We start from the raw sequence: 21,536 nt of genomic DNA, 5'->3' as shown, positions 1-21,536 counted from the left end.
TCACGCTACTTTTTTTACTGGTCCCCACACTGATGCTGCTGTAAAGCGCGCGTGTCATTTCGTGCACGATTGCACGCGCATATGAACGCATGTTCACACGCGGTTATCGAGCTGCCGTTTATAAACACCGTTGCCCTTGGGCGTTTATTCACGCGAATGTTCACGCAATAAATTGTTGTGTGATAGACAGACAGGCCAAGAGATGCACTGGCAGCAGTGCACAGCTAATTTATCTAGTCAGATAGAGACTAGAGACAGAATCAACTTAACTTTACTGTTATTTGCTCTTGCTGATTGCCTGATTGCTGTTCTCGCATTTCACTCTCATTTTGTTTCTTTTTTCTCTTTTCATGGCCAGATGGATAGCTCCGCTTCATATTGTCATCTACACAGTAAACATTAACACGCGCTGTAAAATGAGGCAGGGGGAGGCGGGGCCTTACGCAACTTGCGTAGTGAGCGTATAGGGCCGATCGGCTCTGTCGATAGCGATATAAAATGTGCTCGATACGACGTTCGATATTTTTTATTCTTCGTCGGAAGAAAACAGAGGTTGCGAAGCAAGTTTGGTTGCATTAACAAAGGCACTCGCTCTCTGGTAACCTAGCAACTTGGGGAGTGACACTCTAACAGCCAATCATGTAACAGTATCAGTTTGGTTGCGCCATATCGTTGTCTCGTGCTGGATTCCTCTTCAGTAACCGGCGAAGCTTCTTTTAATTCATTTTAAAGCTCACGTCACGTTCTTGTGCAAATTATTTTGTGACTGTGTGTGTGTGTGTGTGTGTGTGTGTGTGTGTGTGTGTGTGACAACATTTTTCTAAAAAAAAAAGGAAACCAATTAGTTGTTCATTTTAAGAGACCTGTCTTATTTTCTCTTGTATATTTAATATTGCTCTTTAATTAAGCAAAAATACATTTTATCAGATTACTCTATTAATTGATGAAATTTTGGCAGAATACACTATTACTAAAATATTCAATAGCTGCAGCCCTAATTATAAGTCTACGAAAATATACTTGAATAGTTTAACTTCAAGTATGATTAGAGTAAGAAGAACTTGAGTTAAGTTTTCATATTTCTGCAGGTTTTATATTTCAAACAACGTTACTGTACTGTATCAGGTTTGTTTTTTATATTACAGATGTATCTCAGTCTACCTCAGTTTTATTTATGTTTACAAAACACTTTATTCACCAGAAGGTGAACAGCTAGTGAACTTCCTAGCACTAAACTTGCACTAAATTCTCAGGTTTCTCTATGTTTATATTTAACACTTTGCACTATTTTATTACTTTATTAAGCATTTCTTACATTTTCTTTCATTTTGCACCTTAAATGTTAAGGGATAGATGTTAAGTGTTCATTTTGACTTTAGAATTATGTTTACATTATAATTATTTGAGTTTTCCTGGTTGTTGACATTTTGGTCTTAATAACTGAAGGGATTGCGATGAGAGGAAGGTTTAGTTTAAAATAAAAATGTTTAAATGTAATATATTTTTCTCCTGGTCCTTATTTTAAATGGGCCATAAAAAAGTTCAATAATTATGGATATCGACCGATATGAAACACTGATATCGTGATACAGTTTTCGGCCATATCGCCCAGCCCTATGACAGATGTAGCCTCATATTAAACCATCAGTGTGAACATTCCAGAATCATTAAATGTCTTTTATAAACAAATAAAAACATTTTGGCCAAATTCAAATGTTAATGTCATCAGTTTTCCCAATCCGTTCAAGAAAACAAGAAAGATACAAAATGCATAATTTTATTTGCATCACTCTGCATCTGGAAATTATGCTTTTACAAATGTAAAAAAACCAACACATTCATTCACAAAACAAAGAAAAGAAACAAAAACTTCAAATACAACTAAGACAAAATAAACCATACATCTTTAACTCCAAATCCATAACCCCCTCATTACTCCCGCATCTCTCCGTCCTCTTCCTCTTCTTCTACTCCTCGTATATACAGCACATTGTTACACCTGGGAAACAGATGACATGATTAGGTGACCATTTGGAAGAATTATATTTGTTGTGTATTGCAAAGAAAATCAATAGAAATAGTATACAAGAACAATTGGTGCTTTGGATTCTTTTTTTATTTTAACGAACTGCACAGGATTTAACAAGCAGACAGAACTGTGTATGAAAAACTGAGTGAGAAGCTTCCTGGGACTCCATGTTCGCTCCCACAGTTACCTCATGAAAATCCTCCATTACCCCAAATACAGGTGTTTGTACAAAAGTGATTTTTTTTTATTGTGAAAATATGACACTTGCATCAAAGTCAGCTATAGCATCAATAAACTGGGAAATAAAAACATGGTGTACTGAGTTCTAAGCAACAGTACACCATGTCACCATCAATAGAATGAATGAATGAATAAATAAATGAATGAATAAATAAATACTACACTCTGGTAAGTCAAGATCATCTTACAAATGTCTTTAAAATTAGCTCATATCATAAGATTTATTGTTCAACATTTGCAAAAATCCACTGTATTCTGCTAAAGCTAGCAGCGTCACATTGCATGTGTTTGATGTCATTTGATTAAAAAAATAAATAAATAAAAAATAAATATGAGTAAGGCACCAGTGCTGCAGCAATTTAAGCTTTTCATGCTTTTGTCAGCGCTGTCATGCTTAAATCTCTCACAGATCACTAACTAGCAAGTCTGAGCCAGTTGGGTGCTACTAAACAAAAATTCTCATAAACTGAAATCCTGTGCACTGTTTAATAAAGGGACAACAATATACAGAAACGTGCTGTTACCTGATTAACACCTCCCCAAGGTGACCTGCCAAAGCTCCATCCACATACTCTTCTGTGTTCGCCAACTGAACATTAAACAAGGGAGAAAACAGTCACAAGAATTATACTTCACAGGATTAAGGAAGTTCTAATAAATATGTAGTATCCAGCAGGCAGGGTAGTGTACACTTTAGCCATTAGAAGTATATAATAAATATAATATTACAGTACTATATTAAATATATTACAAGATTATATTATAGTTAATATAGTTAATATAATAACCATATGACAGTTAATATAGATCTCTGATTATTACTGCTTGTTTTTATTTGGACTTGGGTTACTGCTTCTGCTTGGAGTTGTCAAAATTTTAAAATGGTATTTTGTGCTGGTCCGACATAAGCATGCTCATATAACTGAAAGACAGAAGAGAGAACCAAAAATCAGGCCTTATGAATGTAGAATTTCCTGATTATCAATGAGAAACTTTTTACCGTAGCAGTGAAGAGATACAATGCCATGTCATTATAACCATACACTAAAGCTGTATTATTATAAAGTTTTAATAACCCCATAATATATGTCGGCTCGAAGCGATTGCGGCTCTTTTAAAATCAGCATTTATTAAAGCAGCACTTGTTATAATGCTTTGATGAGCATCACTGTTATTGGGACACACCTATTTTCACACTGGTGAACTTTGCTTAATTCTCGGTCATTATGCTGTGAATAACTTCAGCTGGATACTATAGAGCAGTGTAGCAAACCTAATGAATGAAACTGTAAGCTCTTTCCAGGACTCAGACTCTATAGAATACAATTAGAAAAGAGAACTGACTTATACTTGTACTATAAACACAGTGTGAGTGCGGTATGTGTGCAGTGTGTGCGAGTGTGTGTGTGTGAGAGAGAGCGCTGCGAGTGTGTGTGTGTGAGTGAGAGCGCGGCAAGTGTGTGTGTGTGTGAGTGAGAGCGCGGCAAGTGTGTGTGTGTGTGAGTGAGAGCGCGGCAAGTGTGTGTGTGTGAGAGCGCGGCGAGAGTGTGTGTGTGTGTGAGAGCGCGGCGAGTGTGTGTGTGTGTGTGTGAGTGAGAGCGCGGCGAGTGTGTGTGTGTGTGTGAGTGAGAGCGCGGCGAGTGTGTGTGTGTGTGAGAGAGCGCGGCGAGTGAGAGTGTGTGTGTGTGAGAGAGCGCGGCGAGTGAGAGTGTGTGTGTGTGAGAGAGCGCGGCGAGTGTGTGTGTGTGTGTGTGTGAGAGAGCGCGGCGAGTGTGTGTGTGTGTGAGAGAGCGCGGCGAGTGTGTGTGTGTGTGTGTGAGAGAGCGCGGCGAGTGTGTGTGTGTGTGTGTGAGAGAGCGCGGCGAGTGTGTGTGTGTGTGTGAGAGAGCGCGGCGAGTGTGTGTGTGTGTGTGTGAGAGAGCGCGGCGAGTGTGTGTGTGTGTGTGAGAGAGCGCGGCGAGTGTGTGTGTGTGTGTGTGTGAGAGAGCGCGGCGAGTGTGTGTGTGTGTGTGTGTGAGAGAGCGCGGCGAGTGTGTGTGTGTGTGAGAGAGCGCGGCGAGTGTGTGTGTGTGTGAGAGAGCGCGGCGAGTGTGTGTGTGTGTGAGAGAGCGCGGCGAGTGTGTGTGTGAGAGAGCGCGGCGAGTGTGTGTGTGTGTGAGAGAGCGCGGCGAGTGTGTGTGTGTGTGTGAGAGAGCGCGGCGAGTGTGTGTGTGTGTGTGTGTGTGTGTGTGAGAGCGCGGCGAGTGTGTGTGTGTGTGTGTGTGAGAGAGCGCGGCGAGTGTGTGTGTGTGTGTGTGTGAGAGAGCGCGGCGAGTGTGTGTGTGAGAGCACGGCGAGTGTGTGTGTGTGAGAGTGCGCGGCGAGTGTGTGTGCGAGAGTGCGCGGCGAGTGTGTGTGCGAGAGTGCGTGGCGAGTGTGTGTGTGCGAGAGTGCGCGGCAAGTGTGTGTGCGCGGCGAGTGTGTGTTCAGTGGTTTATCTGCTTGAACACTGTTGTTACATGTCATGTCCCTCACGTCATGTGGAGTTAACAGGTTTGTACACAGATTCTGTACCTGCATGTTCATGTATCCGTCCACAGATACCAGGTAACCTTTGTACTCCATCCCCCATTTCAGCTTCACCATCACCGGTTTCCCTGTCAGGCCGTTCAGGAAAGGCTTCGGATTCAGTGGCAAACTCTGAAAAGGAAAAACCATAAAAGCAAACTAACATTAAAATGACTGGTAATCAAACAGAACTAGTCTTTCCACTATGAAAGTGTTCTTCGCTCTGATTGGTCAAGAGCATGATCTAAGACTCATTAGCCAATCTTAACGCAGGGGGCGGAGCTTAACCGAATACGGGTGGGAGGAAAAAACCCACCACATTAACGAATATAGCCGGTGTCTCTATTTACAAATGTATTTAAGAAAAGAAAACACACATCATACAAACACCTGCAGTAATACACGACTGAAGTGCGGAGAATACTGTGTATTTGTATAGTTAGCGCTAAGTTTTGATGACAAATAAAGCTGGCCGATAGTAACGAAAAGCTTACGTTATGAGCCGAAGCTACTTGGCTAATCAGATAGCAATAAAAAAAAAACCTCTTCACATTTACTTAAGGAATGAAGCTGGGATGGCTTACCATGTTTAGAAAGATAAATTAGGTTTCGACACCCCAAAAAATAATTTTTATTCAAAAAGAATCTGCTTCAGAAGCGCACTCGCATGCCTTGCCGCCAGGAAAGGGAAGGACAACGAGTGACCTTTGGACCGGAAGTGAAGAGAAAGTAAACAACAGCGACCTCCCTCGTCCAGGAGTGTCCAATAATTAACTCTGCATCGTACTGCAGCTTTTTGTTCTATGTCATTATGCGATCGACAGGGGGCGCCAGGTTACAAGAAAACTCGACCGACTTTACATAGGTTAAAGTATATGGACACTTGGCTATGTGAGTCTTCTTCCGACTTTTGCTACAAAATTTGAAGAACACAATTATCTATAAATGTTGTGCTGTGTTTAACATTACAAGGTCCCTTCACTGGGACTAACAGCCCGAACAAGTTTACGCATGACGATGCCGCTGTGAATGAGCTCCATGAAGACATGATTGGTGAAGGCTGGAGTGAACTTCCCTGACCTTAACCCCACAGAACACCTTTAGTATAAACTGGAGCACTGACTGCACCCCAGGCCTCCTCACTCATCAGTGCTTGTTCTCATTAATGTCGTAGCTGAATGAACACCACCGTCATCTCTGGCTCGCTCGTTTACAGTCAAGACAAGAAGCTTTTATTGTCATTTCAACCATATATTGCTGTTGCAGTACACAGTGAAATTAGACAACGTTTCTCCAGGACCCTGGTGCTACATAAAACAAAGACAGAGCTAAAGACTTAGCAAGTAGTCCTAGCCACATAAAATGCAACTGTGAAAACAAAAAATACAAGACAATACACAAAAGACAATAAACAAAAACAGTATATATAAAAAAAAAACAGCACAGACCAGTGTAAATATTGTATGTTCAATCAATATTGCATGTGCAGAAATACTGGAATGAACACCTTAGTATTATGGAAGCAGTTACATGAGGTATTGTAAAGTATTGTGCAAAATTGCAATCAACTGAAATGTGAGACTAGATAGATAGATAGATAGATAGATAGATAGATAGATAGATAGATAGATAGATAGATAGATAGATAGATAGATAGATAGATAGATAGATACAACTTTATTGTCATTGCATTGTACAGGTAAACAGCAACGAAATGCAGTTTGGCATCTACCAGAAGTGTAAAATGTAGCAGTCGTGCAAAAGTGCAGATAAATATCTAGCATATTTACAGCAAGTGGTATATATGAAAGCATATACAGTGAATAAATATAAAGGCTAGAACAGTGCAGAGATGTGTGAGGAATTGAAGAGGAATGTGCAGAGTGAAAGGTTACAAGAATACAAGATTATGGCATTTAAGGAGTTAGCAAGCTGAATAAACAGTCTACTATATATATATATATATATATATATATACACACACACATGTTAAAAAAGATAAACTATGTAATATGTACATGTATTGTACAGAGGTTATATACAGTGTTTTGTTTTGTGTTTGTTTTGTAGTGATCTAGCGGTGTAGTGTAGAGTTCAGTAGTGTGATGGTGGATGGAAAAAAAGCTGTCCCTGAACCTGCTGGTTCTGGTACGTAAGCTCCTGTATCTCCTTCTTGATGGAAGGAGGTTAAACAGTTTATGACTGGTATGTGAAGAGTCCTTGATAATGTTGTGAGCTCTAAGCAGGCATCTGCTGTGGTGAATGTGTTCAATGGCAGGTAGTTGGGTGCCAGTGATGTGTTGGGCGGTTTTGACCACCCTTTGCAGGGCTTTTCGTTCACACACAGTGGAGCCTCCGTACCATATGGTGATGGAGTTGGTCAGGATGCTTTCGATGGTGCAGCAGTAGAAACTCGTTAAAATCCCCAGAGACAGATGAGATTTCTTGAGACTTCTCAAGAAGTACAGGCGTTGTTGTGCTTTTTTAACCAGAGCTGAAGTGTTCTGCTGCCAGGACAGATCCTCAGAGATGTGAACTCCCAGGAACTTAAAGCTGGAGACTCGCTCTACCTCAGTTCCGTTGATGTTGACTGGTAGATGTCTCCTGCTGTTGGATTTCCGAAAGTCCACAATGAGCTCTTTGGTCTTTGTGGCGTTGAGGGTCAGGTTGTTGTTGACACATGTGCAAAGAGCAAAAAACAGTGTGCAAAACAGCATGTAAACAGTTTGATGGATGAACACATATTTCAATGACCACATTTAAAAATGTTTTGGAAAGCCTTCCCAGAAGAGTGGAGATTAATGTAACAGCAAATGGGGAACTAAATCTGGAATGGGATGTTCAGCAAGCAGATCCAATACCCATCCTATACCATATAATACTAAAGATTATAGTTATGATGTTAATGTATTCATTGATAGAAACTTAAAAGCACTTTTGTACATCGCTCCGGATAAAGACGTCTGACCGTGCATTAAGCAATAATACAGATGCTGAAATGTAAAAGCCCTACAGTGTATAGGCTCATTTATTTTCACTTAGTGGTCTGGTTTTGCAGCTAATTTTATTTATAATTGCACTGCTTTTGGGAGGTAGATTTGCTGCCTCAAAGCTCCAAGTGCCACAATTGGGTCCTGACCCAACATCTGTGTGGAGATTTGCATGTTCTTTCCATGTCAGTGTGTTGCACATTTAGTTGCTGTGAATCTTCTATTCTACCACATCCCAAAGATGCTCAGGCCATTGAAGAGACTGACTGACTTGAGACTTTTGCTTTGTGACATGGCACATTATCTGTCCGGAAGTATCTATAATAAGATAGATGCATAGTTGCTAAAGGGATGTACATGGTCAGCAACGACACTCATCCTCTGGTATTCCAACAATGCTTGATTGAAGGGGCCCAATGTGTGCCAAGAAAACATTCCCCACGCATTACACTACCAGCCTGAACTGCTGACATGAGACAGGCTGGGTTCATGGATTCATGATCCTGACACTAAACCCTGACCCTTACATTTGCATGTCATGGAAATCAAGATTCATCAGACCTGGCTAGATTTTCCCAATTATCAGTTTGGTTAAGTCTGTAACCAGTGTAGTCCCAGATTTCTGTTCTTGTTTGACAGGACTCATCAACAGCATGCTTCCACCCTCAGAAATGCTGCTCACTAGAAGCTTGGAAATGCATGAAAATCCCAAGAGATAATCAGCTTCTGAAATGCTCAGACCAGCTTGTCTGGGACTGTCAACCCGACCACAGTAAAAGTCACTGAGATTAAGGAAGCAGCATTAGTTCCTATCCTGCATCAATATTATGTGCTATATGCGCTATTCTTTTTTCCCTCCACACATTTTTCTCCCTAATATAGTCTTGTCAAAATTCCAGTCATACAAATTCTACTGGCTGTGAAGGCTCTGAGACTTGTGAAGCTAGCCACTTTTCAAACTGCTGCTCATGCTGTGTCACCTTATTTCCATGTACATGATTTCACAGATACTGCTGTGATTATTAGGTGGCAAATAACAGATGAGAGAAATCACAGACTGTTTAGCTCAACAAACAGATTTGTCAGGATTCAAACTTGCACTCTTTAGGGTAGACACTGTTTTGTTGCATCAACTGGGAGTCCCACATTACAATGTCCCTATATAAGCAATTATTTTAAGTATCGATCTACCCTTCCCTACCTGAAATAATGACTAACAATGATCAACCTGCTAGTATTCAAGACAGGAATGCTCTCTTAAACATGTTGAGCTTTTTAATCACATACGGCAGCTGCTAATACAAGTGGCCAAAGATGATAAAAAAATACAGTATGTGTACTAATTATATTTCCTCCAGAGTCTGAATGTGACTTAATTTGTATAAACATACTGACAAGTATCTTTTCTGAATGAATAGTGTTGTTTGATAAAATGAAGATGAATGTTGTCATGTGAAATCATTAAAAGTTCATAAAGAATATAGGTTAGATTCAGTTTACCCAAGCACTTGACCTTACAAGAAATAGACAGGCATGTCAATATCAGCTTGACCGTAATCAAAGGTAATCCAAATCAAGGGCTGGTGCTTCAACCGACACCCAAAAGCTGTATCAGTAGGACAAGTTAAAACAAAACAGTGTTCTGTCCATTGCAGACAAAACCCTGTATCAGATAACCACAGTATCTCCTCTTCAGTACAGTCTTTATAACTGATGAAAGAGGTAGAGCACTGAACTCTTGTTAAAACTTGAGGAAAACAGCTCATGATTAAATTAAGAAACAGGACAACATTTGCAAATCCACATGAACGGATTATGAACGGAAAGCCTTTCAGCCAGTCCGCATTCCAGACGGCCAATCAGGAAAGGGGCAGTGAACGGCATGGCTTTGATCCACCAGCATTTCCCACTCAACTGCTTTCCCTGTTTTCCGCTTTCTGCCTCCCTCCAGCCTTTAATCTGACACCAATCAAACCACTTCTAAAACTAAACCACCGCACATGATTAGATTTGGAATTATGTAGGTTAGAAGTACGGTAAGTCTGCACAATATGGGAGAAATTAGCATACTGTGATTATACTGCTACACAAAACAATTGTGATTTGCCTCCCAATACCCTTTATTAAGACAAAATGTTTTTTGATATCATGGTTAAAGATTGGCCTAAATGAATGTGACCTTTCTTTCTTTCTTTCTTTCTTTCTTTATTTCTAGAGAACAATGGCAAATAAAATAAATAAACAAAATCATTTCATCTGCATATATACATTTCCAGCATTTAGCAGGGGGGGCACGGTGGCTTAGTGGTTAGCACGTTCGCCTCACACCTTCACGGTTGGGGGTTTGATTCCCGCCTCCGCCTTGTGTGGATGGAGTTTGCATGTTCTTCACGTGCCTCAGGGGTTTCCTCCGGGTACTCCGGTTTCCTCCCCCGGTCCAAAGACATGCATGGTAGGTTGATTGGCATCTCTGGAAAATTGTCCGTATTGTGTGATTGCGTGAGTGAATGAGAGTGTGTGTGACCTGCGATGGGTTGGCACTCCGTCCAGGGTGTATCCTGCCTTGATGCCCAATGACGCCTGAGATAGGCACAGGCTCCCTGTGACCCGAGGTAGTTCGGATAAGCGGTAGAAGATGAGTGAGTGAGAGTGAGTGAGCATTTAGCAAACACCCTTATCCAGAGCGACTTACATTATCTCATGTTTTTTTTATACAACTGAGGGTTAAGAGACTTGCTCAGGGGCCCAACAGTGGCAGTTTGGTGGATCTGGGATTCGAACCCACAACCTTCCGACTGGTGTGTGTGAGTGTAAGAGTGTGTGTGTGAGTGTGTGTAAGAGCGTGTGTGTGAGTGTGTGTAAGAGTGTGTGTGTGTGTGAGAAAGAGTGTGTGTGTTTGTGTGTGAGAGTGTGTGTGTTTGAGAGTGTAAGAGTGTGTGTGTGTGTGTGTCTGTATGTGTGTGTGAGTGTAAGAGTGTGTGTGTTTGTGTGTGAGATTGTGAGAGTGTGTTGAGAGAGTGTAAGAGAGAGTGTGTGTGTGTGTGTGTGTGTGTGTGTGTGTGTGTGAGTGTAAGAGTGTGTGTGCGTGAGTGTGTGTGAGTGAGGATTTGCAGGGAATTCTCCTTTAAATTTTAGTCAAAATGTTGGGAAAGGGGGCGGAGCTAAAGTTCACGCTCCTGTCACTCAGCAATATTCCAGAGAATATTCAACTCAAGGATCCAGCAGCATGAGCGCGAGATGAGATGCGTGTGAATGATAAAGCCTTGATCATATCGCGTGTGGAAAGCCGAACTCACGAGTTTCCTGGTGAACAGATGGCGGCGTCTGGTGAGCTTCGTGGCGCTGCTCAGGTGCGCGCTTTGTGTTCAACACGGAGACAAATAAGTGCAGCTCAGAGGCGCTCGCGCACCTGGACGAGCCACGCGCACGCAGTCATGCTGCTACTCGCCGCTTGAGAAACGCTGGCGCTACTTGCGGATCCTTGCTCTTGTTTTGGGACAGGAGAATTCACCCCAGCGCTATTCGATACGTTTTAAGATATTGGAGACGTTTTTTGTTTGTTTGGGACATTTTGACGGGGCACCGATGGAGAGGTGGGTGTTGTTTCTCGTGCTGGCGTGCAGCGCTGCTCACTCTGTGCGTTCAGGTCAGTGCACTGCAGGTGCCATCATAACAACACACACACACACACATATACATACACATATACATACACATACACACACACACACTCTCTCTCTCTCTCTCTCTCTCTCTCTCTCTCTCATATACACACACACACCAGATTTTTATTTCAGTTTCTGTCTTTAGGGACAAACTAATAAGACACTATTGTCACAAAGTAATATAAATGTTTAAAATGTAAAATGGTGTTAGTACTAAAGTTGGCATATTCCCATCTAAATGTGTAATAAAAGGTTATTTCAAATAATTACAATATCCTCAGTCTTTATTTTGATGTCACACACCTCATTCCAATCCTTTATCCAGAAGCTATAGGGGATGCAACTGTATATAAAAAGCAGTTATCAATGATCGTGATTATAGCTAGATACATTTTTGGAAAATAAAGCAATATCTTTATAAAAGCAGTTTAAAATTGTATAAATCTAGTATGCTATGGTGTGTAGTCATGTCCATTAGTATTTGGAAAGCTGAAATGATTACATTGTACCTCCATTACACAGACTCACAAGCAATTGGACAATAACTTTAGTCATTTAACTGATAATCTTTTTCATGGCCAGGTGTAACCTTCTTCTTTGTTGTTTAATGACAACATTTGGAGATAAAAGTTCTGTTGTTGATTCCATACTGTTGAAATTGTATTCATTAGCTGTTTAGTGGAACTCTCAGCATGCAGCCCAAAGATGCAGTCGAAGTGAAGGAGACCTTTAGGTTGAAAAAACAACCAGATCTACCAGACATAACACAAAATTTAGGACCGTTCTTAAAAAGAAGGAATGCATTGGCAAGCTCAGCGACACCGAAAGGTCTGGAAGGCCACAGAATTCAACTAAAGTGGATTGTGAAGAGAAACCTGTTCACAGCATCTAGCCATGTAAAGAAGACTTTCAAGGAGACAGGCGTGTCATTGTTAAAGTCTACATTATAGAGACGCTGTGACAAATGTAAATACAGAGGGTTTAACACAAGATGCAAACCACTGGTAACACTCAAGAAAATAAAGGCCTCCTACTAGACCTACTAGAACCTCTAGAACTAGACTTGCCGGAGAAACTCTAAAAACTTATTTTGACAGATGAAGCCGAGATTTACTTGTAGCAGAATGCCGGGGGAAGAAGCGTATGAGGAGGAAAGGAAGGGCTCATGAGCCAATGTATATTGCATCATCTGTCTAATATGGTGAGACAGATGATGCAATCTGGTGAAGGCAGTGTAATGTCATTCACCTGACCTCAACCTATGCCTGCTTTTTACTTAATGAAGATGAAGAAAGTACAAGAAAGATCCACAAACAAGCAGCAACCATAAACAACTGCCTGTCAAAGCATTTCAAGGGAGGAAATTCATCACTTGGAGATGTCAGCAGGTTCTAGTCTGCAGTCATTGACTGCAAATGATTTGCATCCATGTATTTAAAATAATCCTTGTACTTAATTGTCACTTTCTCCAATTATTTTTGAGCCTGCGGAAATGGAGGGACTATTAAAAATGGCTATATTGCCCAATCAGTTAAAGCAGTATTTTTTAAATTCCTTGAATTGAAGGTGAAAGTCTGCTCTTTAATGACATTTTGAATGCCTCGTTTCAAATCCATTGTGGTGCTGTACAGAGGCAAAATCAACAAAATTGTGTTCTTCACACAACCGAAAGCATTCCTCTTGATTTAATTCCTGATTTTATTTGATATCACATATCAATATAAAAATAAGTAATTTCTGTGCATTTGTGTGTTAGGATGTGAGAACCATGTATGTAATCCTCGTATGGGCAACCTGGCCACGGGGCGTCCCATGCTTACAGACACACAGTGCGGCTCCGCTACACCAGAGTACTTATGTAACTATGATGTTGGCAGCTGTGTACCACGGTGTGAAGTGTGCCACCGTCATGCTCATCCACCCACCTTCATGACCGACTCATCCTTCACACAGCCACGTACATGGTGGCAATCAGCCGGAGATGCTATCACTGAAACATTGCAGTTGGACCTAGAGGTGGAATTTTACTTTACACACTTGATTGTGATCTTTCACTCACCACGTCCTGCAGCCATGACTGTGGAAGGTTCACAGGATTTTGGGCATACATGGCGCACCCTGCACTTATACGCCCACAACTGCAGCTCCTGGTTTGGACTCAAGGATGGCTTTAGCTGCACTGAAAAATACTCATCACCAAGGCCATGTAGTGGTGGGGAGGTGAGTGTGTGTAAAGATACAAAAGATTTTCTATCCAACAGCTAAAAGGTGAGAATGCATACAGAACTTGACACACCTCTTAAACAGGGATGTTTTTGAAGTGAAACATTCTACCCAGGACTTAAACAACATCAGCAAAAGTTATAGGAAATACTATTGTGTTGTTATGCGTTAATACATTTAGATATGCTAAATCTGTTAAGTTGGCAAATTTGATGAGAGTATAATATCAGAGGGAGAGTATAAAATATATAATGTTTGCAACTCACTGATGATTGTGTCACACACACGGGAGCCAACAATAAGATTTACGAACAGAAACATTGGCCATTGTTGCAGGGATGCAAATGTCAGTTCTGCTGCTTGATCTCAGTCAAAGTTGGTGTTTTAACTTGGACAGAGGAGCAATCGAAAGGTAACTTTCAGTGTATTTCAAAACAAGGAGCAAGTTCTACTCATACAAGACCCTTGTACAAAAGAAGGATGTTTTTTGTCCAGTTATAGACTTATAAGGGTTAGACTGGTTCTTTTAGACCCTCTCTTTTCATTTGACACGGTTGTTCCCAGTGCTCTAGACCACTGATGCCTTTCTAGGTCAAATACCTTCCTATGCCATCTGAGTGCTATGGGGTGTTTAATGGCCAGTGGCAACAGGATACTGCCATACTTGATGACTGGCACCTATGTGCCTCATGAAGGAGTAGCCCACCTTTCATGCATTCTGCATCTCCCATAACACCAAAACAGGCTACACACATTATATTTACTGAGGATGTTCACTTCCCTGTCAACCTAACATGTGCTAGGACAGCAGTAATTCTCCTAGGTTTACAAGACCAAAGAAATGGTTTATTTGCCTATGGCAAATAAGGTGCGCAGAAGACATGTGACTTCCCAGGCTAAGATCAGAAAACATCAACCATTTGGACTTGAGGGCAACCTGCCTATCTTTCCCAGTTCTTATGTGTTCTGAAACATCACCAGGAGAATTACATACTCGGGCAATAGGCCTGTCTTACGTGCATTTATTTCCTATAATATCTCAACCTACATATGCACAAGACGGTATCCAGGTGATTCTCATTTCATATGGCAGTTATTCAGGATTAATATTTCACCAGTTATATAGCTATATTTGTAACTAGTTATTTGTTACTATCCATAGTATTTGCATTGTTTCTATATATAAGGGTAGTTTCCTTTTTGAACATTTGTTTAATTTGGACAAGTCTAATATCCCATAGGTAAAAATGCTGCCTATTATTTAGAGCAGGCGTAATAATGGTGCAGACTGAAAGGACTAGGAGTTGTATTTACATTTTTGCACACCAACTGGTAAATCTTAACTAGCTCTGTGTGTATATGTGTCTTTCCAGGTTATATATCGTGTTCTGTCTCCCTGGGGCAAATTAAACCCCTACAGCACAGAGGCTCGTGCCCAGCTTGGCATCACCAATCTCCGTGTCCGCTTGTTGCAGCCCCAGCCATGCCCATGCCAACTCAAAGAGAGCAATACCGGCTTCAGTACTGTTCCCTATGCCATCTCTGACTTCATCCTGAAGGGAGCCTGCTTGTGCCATGGCCATTCTGATCAGTGTGTGCCAGCCAGCGGCTACCAGGCCACACCCAATCGTGGCCACAATGTGGTGAGTGGAGACCCAAGTGGAAAGTGTATGTTTACTTGATGTTGTATTGTCATGTTAAGTGGCACTTAGTAAATTATTAAGACTCAATAGTTAAGCCTCAGACAGACACAGATAGACTTGTTAAATTTTTAACTGTAAGAATTATTGCCCTGACCTGATTTTAGGCATGTACAGTGTAGATATTCTTCCCTACAAAGGTCAGGCATGAGAAGATCTTTTACCATTGCAAGGTAAGCCAACTCCAGCAGGTCAGCAATGCCAAATACAATTGAGCATTGTATGAGTAAAGTGTAAGTGTGTGCTCAGGAATGATTAACCCGTTAATAAAAAGTAGGTATATTTGCTATTATGACAGGCATTTCTCATGGTTATGTAAACGACTGCTTGCGTAACCTAATACACTATTTTAGTTTTATTTTTTCCTCCTTATTTGTTACGAAGTATTGTCCTATTCTGTGGTACTGGTACTGAAAATCTAAACTCTTTATAGCAGGGCCAAGATCTGAAAAGAGATAAAAAAAGACAGGAAGGAACAACGGAAGTGATGCACAAAGAAAAACATGTAGAGAGAAGGGAAACATTACGTTCCACTTTCTCTAATTCATTTTGTATTGTTTGCCTTTTCTAATCAGACAGTAACGACAAATACTGACACAAACACCGTACCCAGGGAGGGTCAGACTTTGATCTAACAGTGCAGACCAAACAAATACACGCACTCTCCAGACCAACACAAAGGAATGCATTCATTCATGTTGACGATATACAAGCGTAGATGCATGCACCGCTTGTTTATCAGCATTTTATAACACGTGACATCAGCATTTTATAACACGTCAGTTATTATTATATTATTAGCTGTCCAGCTTCTCTCATGCCTTTTTTTTTTTTTATTCTCTAGCCTATTTTGTTTTGTTCTTGCTGGCATCTGTTTGGGTACAGGGCAGTGGAGATACCAGGCTCTCTCCCACAGGTGATGGCTAGACAACACAAAGGCTTAAAGCAACATACTGTAACGCAGTGAGCATAAGGTTGAGAGTGTAAGGGAGCGCGCAGCTCACGGTTTTGTATGTGGCATCATGTGGAACATTTACAAGCACTTACATGGCTGTTTGAGATGAGAGAAAGACGAGGCGTTTTCACTCTGGTTGAGGGGAGTTGATTTCAATCCGTTGAGTATATCGTCTGAAAATCTGTTGTGTCCCAATGTTGAAAATGTTTCTTTTCTTGGGTAAGCCTGTGCACAGCAGTAGTAAGCCTTGCAAGTTTCGGCATCTTGTGTTAAGAAAAGTATGGAAGCACACCTGAAACTGAGGCCTTGACAACATGAGTCACTTGGCAGTGGAAAGACCAACAAAATGTGGGATCACAGTTTTGTTACCATATCGTGCTGCATCACAGTCTCAGCTGGAAAAGTAGATAAGAGTGCATTTTTGGCCCTGAGATAAACACATGGTCTGTTTCAATATATACAGTTGTTCATTTAGCACGTAGTTAAATGCCATCACCCTCCCAGGTTGGTTAGCTGTTTGATAATGGGTAGGAAATGGTAATGGCTAAATTCAAAGAACGTTTTAGAAAGTAGAGAATATAAATTAATAAATAAATCACCATTTTGGTTATTTGCTTCATCTCACGGTGATTATTTGAAATATCAGAGACACATTTTCTCCTCTCAAAATAGAGAGCTAATAGAGTATAAATTGATAAATTTGTTATGCCTCACCTCTTCAGGTGCATGGCAAGTGTGTGTGTCGGCATCACACAGCAGGAGATCACTGTGAGAGATGTGATCGTCTCTATAATGACCAACCTTGGAGACCAGCAAGTGGCCTAAATGGAGAAGCTCACCAGTGTGCCAGTGAGTGTTCTTTCTGTCTGTCTGCATGTCTGTCCTCTCTCTCTCTCTCTCTCTCTCTGTCTCTCTCTCTCTCTAAATTAGCATCATTTTGTACATGTCAGCAGTGCTAACGTGTGTGTGTGTATGCTTCAAGAGTGCAAGTGTAATGGACATGCAGAGAGCTGCCACTTTGACCGAAGCTTGTGGTTGCTTTCTGGTCAGAAAAGTGGAGGTGTGTGTCACTGCTTGCACAACACAACAGGTCGACACTGTCAGCAGTGCCAGTTAGGCTTTTACAGACATCCAGAGAGACAACTGACCGCTGTCAACACCTGTACAGGTAAAACATTGCCTCACCTCACCACAAACACACTTTCTTAAGTCGTTGACTTAAATGTGATTTATAGACACAATGGCTGTCAAGGTGTGGAGAACATTACAGAAAAGGTTCTTTTAGTTAATAAATACAGTATGTGATGCTGGAGGGTGTTGAGCTCAGACGTAGTCAAGCCAGTTAAATGATTTAAGGGAAATCTGATTTTTTTCTTCTCTACACATTATGTCCTTTTTCATTTTTTCATGCTATGCTGACTCTGTATGTGGGTACATTTTGTGTTCAAATATTTATTCATGAAGCTTAGCCAGGAGCATGTCAGAGTTCAGGAACTCTGTACTTTTGAAAATACATTAATTCACACATGTGCCTGCGCGCACAGACATACACGCAAACACACAGGGGCTGTTTGGCATAGAGCACTATTCCAGCTCGGAATGCTGATGGCTCTTCTAACGAGCTGAGACATGCAGAATAACAAGAACATGGAGGGGTTTTAGCTGTTAATGTGTGTGTGTGTGTGTGTGTGTGTGTGTGTGTGCAGCAGACAGATTAATCATCACGTACACTGACACACCAATGTTGCGATACCTCATAGCCAAGACATCAGTATCATTTCTTTTTGGGTGTGTTCATGTAGCAGCCTCTTCCACACACATATGGATCCAGACTTCCTGTTATGAGTATTTAAATTTCTTAGACCTTTTTTATTTCATTCTTCCTCTATTTCTTTTGTAATGTTTGGGCTCAGAATCTTTTTGCTTGTAATTTCTGAAAGAATGATCATGGTGAAAGAAATATACTATCTATAATAACTCCATATCTACAGACGATATATGATATCAACGTTCAATCATTTAGTAGACACACTTAAATGTGTCTGGGTAACAAACACAGTTCTTCATTCACCAGGGTATGAAATGCAGTATGATATCTGTTTAAAGGGGGAAAAATAGCAAAATTGATTCAGTCAATTAAGATTAAACTTCTTAAGAAAATAGCAAATACTTTCTAAATAGGTTAAATATTAATTCAGTATTTACCCACCTAAAAGAATTCATTTTCATATTGGACTAGTTTCATTTTTTTTTGAAAGTCTGACTCTGAATATTTACATTTTAGAATAATGTGTTGTATTGAAACCTGTATTAACTGAGCTGTGATGTCATTTTGTAAGTGCTGTTTAATTTGTAGATTTAATTCTTAATGAAAGAAATAAACGATGCTCCACAAGAATATGTGCTTGATCTGCTCTTGATCTGTTTTCTTTACATATTCCTATTAGATCACAGTGTCAAGAACAATGGGGTTCAAATTCCATCCTATGTAAATGAAACGGGTGCAGGGAGTCGGATTGTAAACTGTTCACTCTCCAGCACTGTACTGTAAATTGGATTAATAATTTGCTGAACATTCTTTAATATATTCTCCCATATGCTGTATTGCACCTTTTATTGGACTACCTAAAATATTGAGACTGCACTCTTGTAGCCATTGTTTATCGTATGTCCTTACAAATAAACTTTAATTATGACAGATTACGTGAAAGGCCGTGTGTGTGAATATATTTTTCTCTTGTTTGTGCAACCGCAGCTTGTTTGTGCGATCATGTTGGAACTGAGAGTTGTAACCCTGCTAATGGGGACTGTACCTGCAAGCCTGGTGTGGCCAGTCCGCTGTGTGACAAGTGCATGCTGGGATACTGGGGTTTCAGTGAGTATGGCTGCAGACCTTGCCACTGTGCAGGTGACTGTGATCCATACACTGGAGACTGCATGACGGGGTTAGTCTGTGCACTTGAGTGTATTTGTGAATGGAAATCCATAGAATACTAAAAGTGTTATATAACCTAAAGTGTCTCTGTCTGTGTGTGTGTGTGTGTGTGTGTACATGCACAGGTCAGATCATGTTCACAACAACACCTTATTTCGACTGGAGGAACTTTTTTCTGCTATGAACTTCCAAGGTATAAGTCTGTTAACAATGCTAGCCTGTGGCCCTAGAATTCTCTCTGTTGGCTTGGATAAGATATGTGTCACTTGAAAGTCATGTGTGTTTTTTTTTATATTGCCTTGACAACAGATATAAACTGACAGGCAATATTATAAAGGGTGTTGTTTCTTCTGTGCAGAGAAATGTGACTGTAAGCAACAGTCTCTTAGGAACAAGAAAATCTTCTGCATTATGAAATATACCTATGGTATGTATCAGCATTTTCAGACACACATACATAAACACACACGTCTGCTTATCATGTGTAGGCCTAAGGATATTCCTGAGTAGCCGATTACATCATTGTGTGAGGCTTTTATATAAGCGAGGTTCTCATATTTTCACACCAGCATATTGTGTGTGTGTGTGTGTAGCTTTAAAGGTAAGAGTGTTGGCAGCACATGATAAAGGCTCTCATGCTGAGGTGGATGTTAAAGTTCTGAAGGTGCTGTGGAGCAGCTCCACCCTCAGGTACATGCAAGGTACTGTCACTCTCTATCCAGAATCCTGGACCATTCGTGGCTGTACCTGCCCTGTACTGTACCCAGGTGAGTGTAACTACACAGACGCATGCACTCACGTGCACAAAACACTACAACACTACAAATTGTTATAATCTGATTCACTAATCATGTAGTGAAATAAGAATTGTAGAATGCTCTAATCTCTGTCTTCCTCTAGGGAAGGAATATCTAGTTGCTGGGCACCACGATGTGAAGAAAGGTCAACTTCTAGTCAACATGAAGAGTTTAGTGAAGCCATGGAGAGCCAATCACAGTCGTCGAGTGCTACAACTCCTTAAAACTAAATGCACCTGAGTCAGATAACTAGTGTGGACAAGGAAAAAGAAACAGAAAAAGAGACAAGGGAGGAGAGACGTTGTGTGTCACTTGTGTGTGAGAGATGAGGTCGGTTATGAATGTCTGTTGTACAGAATGTGTATTCTTTAAATGTACATAATATAATGTATGAAATTTTGTATCTTTTGGAGTATGTACATAAAATGCCATTTGTATATAATGTACGATGAGAATATTCTCAATAAATGCAATAGAAAATGCCTTAGGACAGACAAAGGACTGACACTTTTTGGAATTATATCTTCTAAGACCATGTTTTATGGAAAATACCAACTTTGATGAAACTACTGGCAGAATATTCTTTAAATAAATTGCTTCAGTTGGATATTTGGGTGTATGTTTCTATTCATGCCCTTATTATCTACTTATGTAGAAAAGACAAGTCTTATTAAATGAGTGCTCCATTTTTATTCTATCAATCCACTGCAGCTTGCAGCATACAATGTGATTACGTCTCATTTTAACATGCTATCTCATACTTAGGGGGAAAAAACCTGAAAGCCTCTTTACTTAAAGCACATTTAGTGGAAGTCTGTGGGCATTTACTGAATTTAAATTACACTCCTGCATAACGATCATCAGTACAACTATTATCCTGTAACAATAACCAAAAGTAGTTTTCAATTATGTAATAACTGAGGTTGTTGAAATTATAAGGAGCAAATTAATTTGATCTTTCTTTCAAAAATTTTATAGCATAACGATCATTATTATGAAAAAATGGGTTATGACACATTATCCCTCTTATTTTACAACCCAAACTTAAAAAGCAACAAAAACATCACAACTTATGAGAATACATGCAATCAAACAATACACCCCAACCACAATGCTATTCAGAATGGTGATCCAACCCCCACACGATGTCTGCATATTTAGCCTTTTACTGTTTTGTTAAACAATGATGAAAAATGATGAAATTTTATTCAAAACAATATCATTATAGATTATGTAGAAAAAATACTAAAAGAAAAGGTTAGATTTCTCTAAAAATTTCATTGTGAGACTAATTAGCTGCCAAGACGTTTTCCATAAGCTTTTTTCACCCATTGTTACCAAGGGTGCCAATTATTCTGGTAGTGTCTGTAAAATCCATATTGAATTAACTCACTTTCTTCCTTCAACTGAGCGAGCACTGGACATGTGCAAATCTGACCTACTTTATGAATGCCC

General features: G+C 40.3%; 2 protein-coding genes across 3 annotated transcripts; one reads left to right on the top strand and one right to left on the bottom strand.

The window, feature by feature from the left end:
• Positions 1-1,761: 1,761 nt before the first annotated feature.
• snrpf (small nuclear ribonucleoprotein polypeptide F) lies at positions 1,762-5,559 on the bottom strand. The gene is made up of 4 exons (XM_060873447.1): positions 5,401-5,559; positions 4,823-4,948; positions 2,794-2,858; positions 1,762-1,999 (listed from the first exon to the last, which is right to left on the bottom strand). Exons 1-4 carry the CDS (start codon positions 5,401-5,403, stop codon positions 1,933-1,935), a joined length of 261 nt encoding a protein of 86 aa, XP_060729430.1. The 5' UTR covers positions 5,404-5,559; the 3' UTR covers positions 1,762-1,932.
• A 4,160-nt stretch (positions 5,560-9,719) lies between these two features.
• Positions 9,720-20,688, top strand: ntn4 (netrin 4). Of its 2 annotated transcripts, none has more exons than XM_060874317.1 (10): positions 9,720-9,842; positions 13,228-13,691; positions 15,068-15,337; positions 17,072-17,198; positions 17,332-17,517; positions 19,105-19,294; positions 19,410-19,477; positions 19,643-19,711; positions 19,878-20,051; positions 20,185-20,688. In XM_060874317.1, exons 2-10 carry the CDS (start codon positions 13,257-13,259, stop codon positions 20,319-20,321), a joined length of 1,656 nt encoding a protein of 551 aa, XP_060730300.1. In that variant the 5' UTR covers positions 9,720-9,842; positions 13,228-13,256; the 3' UTR covers positions 20,322-20,688. The 2 variants fall into 2 exon arrangements, with proteins under 2 accessions (XP_060730300.1, XP_060730299.1); XM_060874316.1 differs by lacking the exon at positions 9,720-9,842 and adding an exon at positions 11,011-11,452.
• The last annotated feature ends 848 nt before the right edge of the window (positions 20,689-21,536 follow it).

The sequence above is a fragment of the Tachysurus vachellii genome, chromosome 7 (assembly GCF_030014155.1).
Source record: "Tachysurus vachellii isolate PV-2020 chromosome 7, HZAU_Pvac_v1, whole genome shotgun sequence".
Taxonomy (NCBI): Eukaryota; Metazoa; Chordata; class Actinopteri; order Siluriformes; family Bagridae; genus Tachysurus; species Tachysurus vachellii.
The sequence above is the reverse complement of the archived record's forward strand: the minus strand, read 5'-3'. Positions and strand labels throughout refer to the sequence as shown.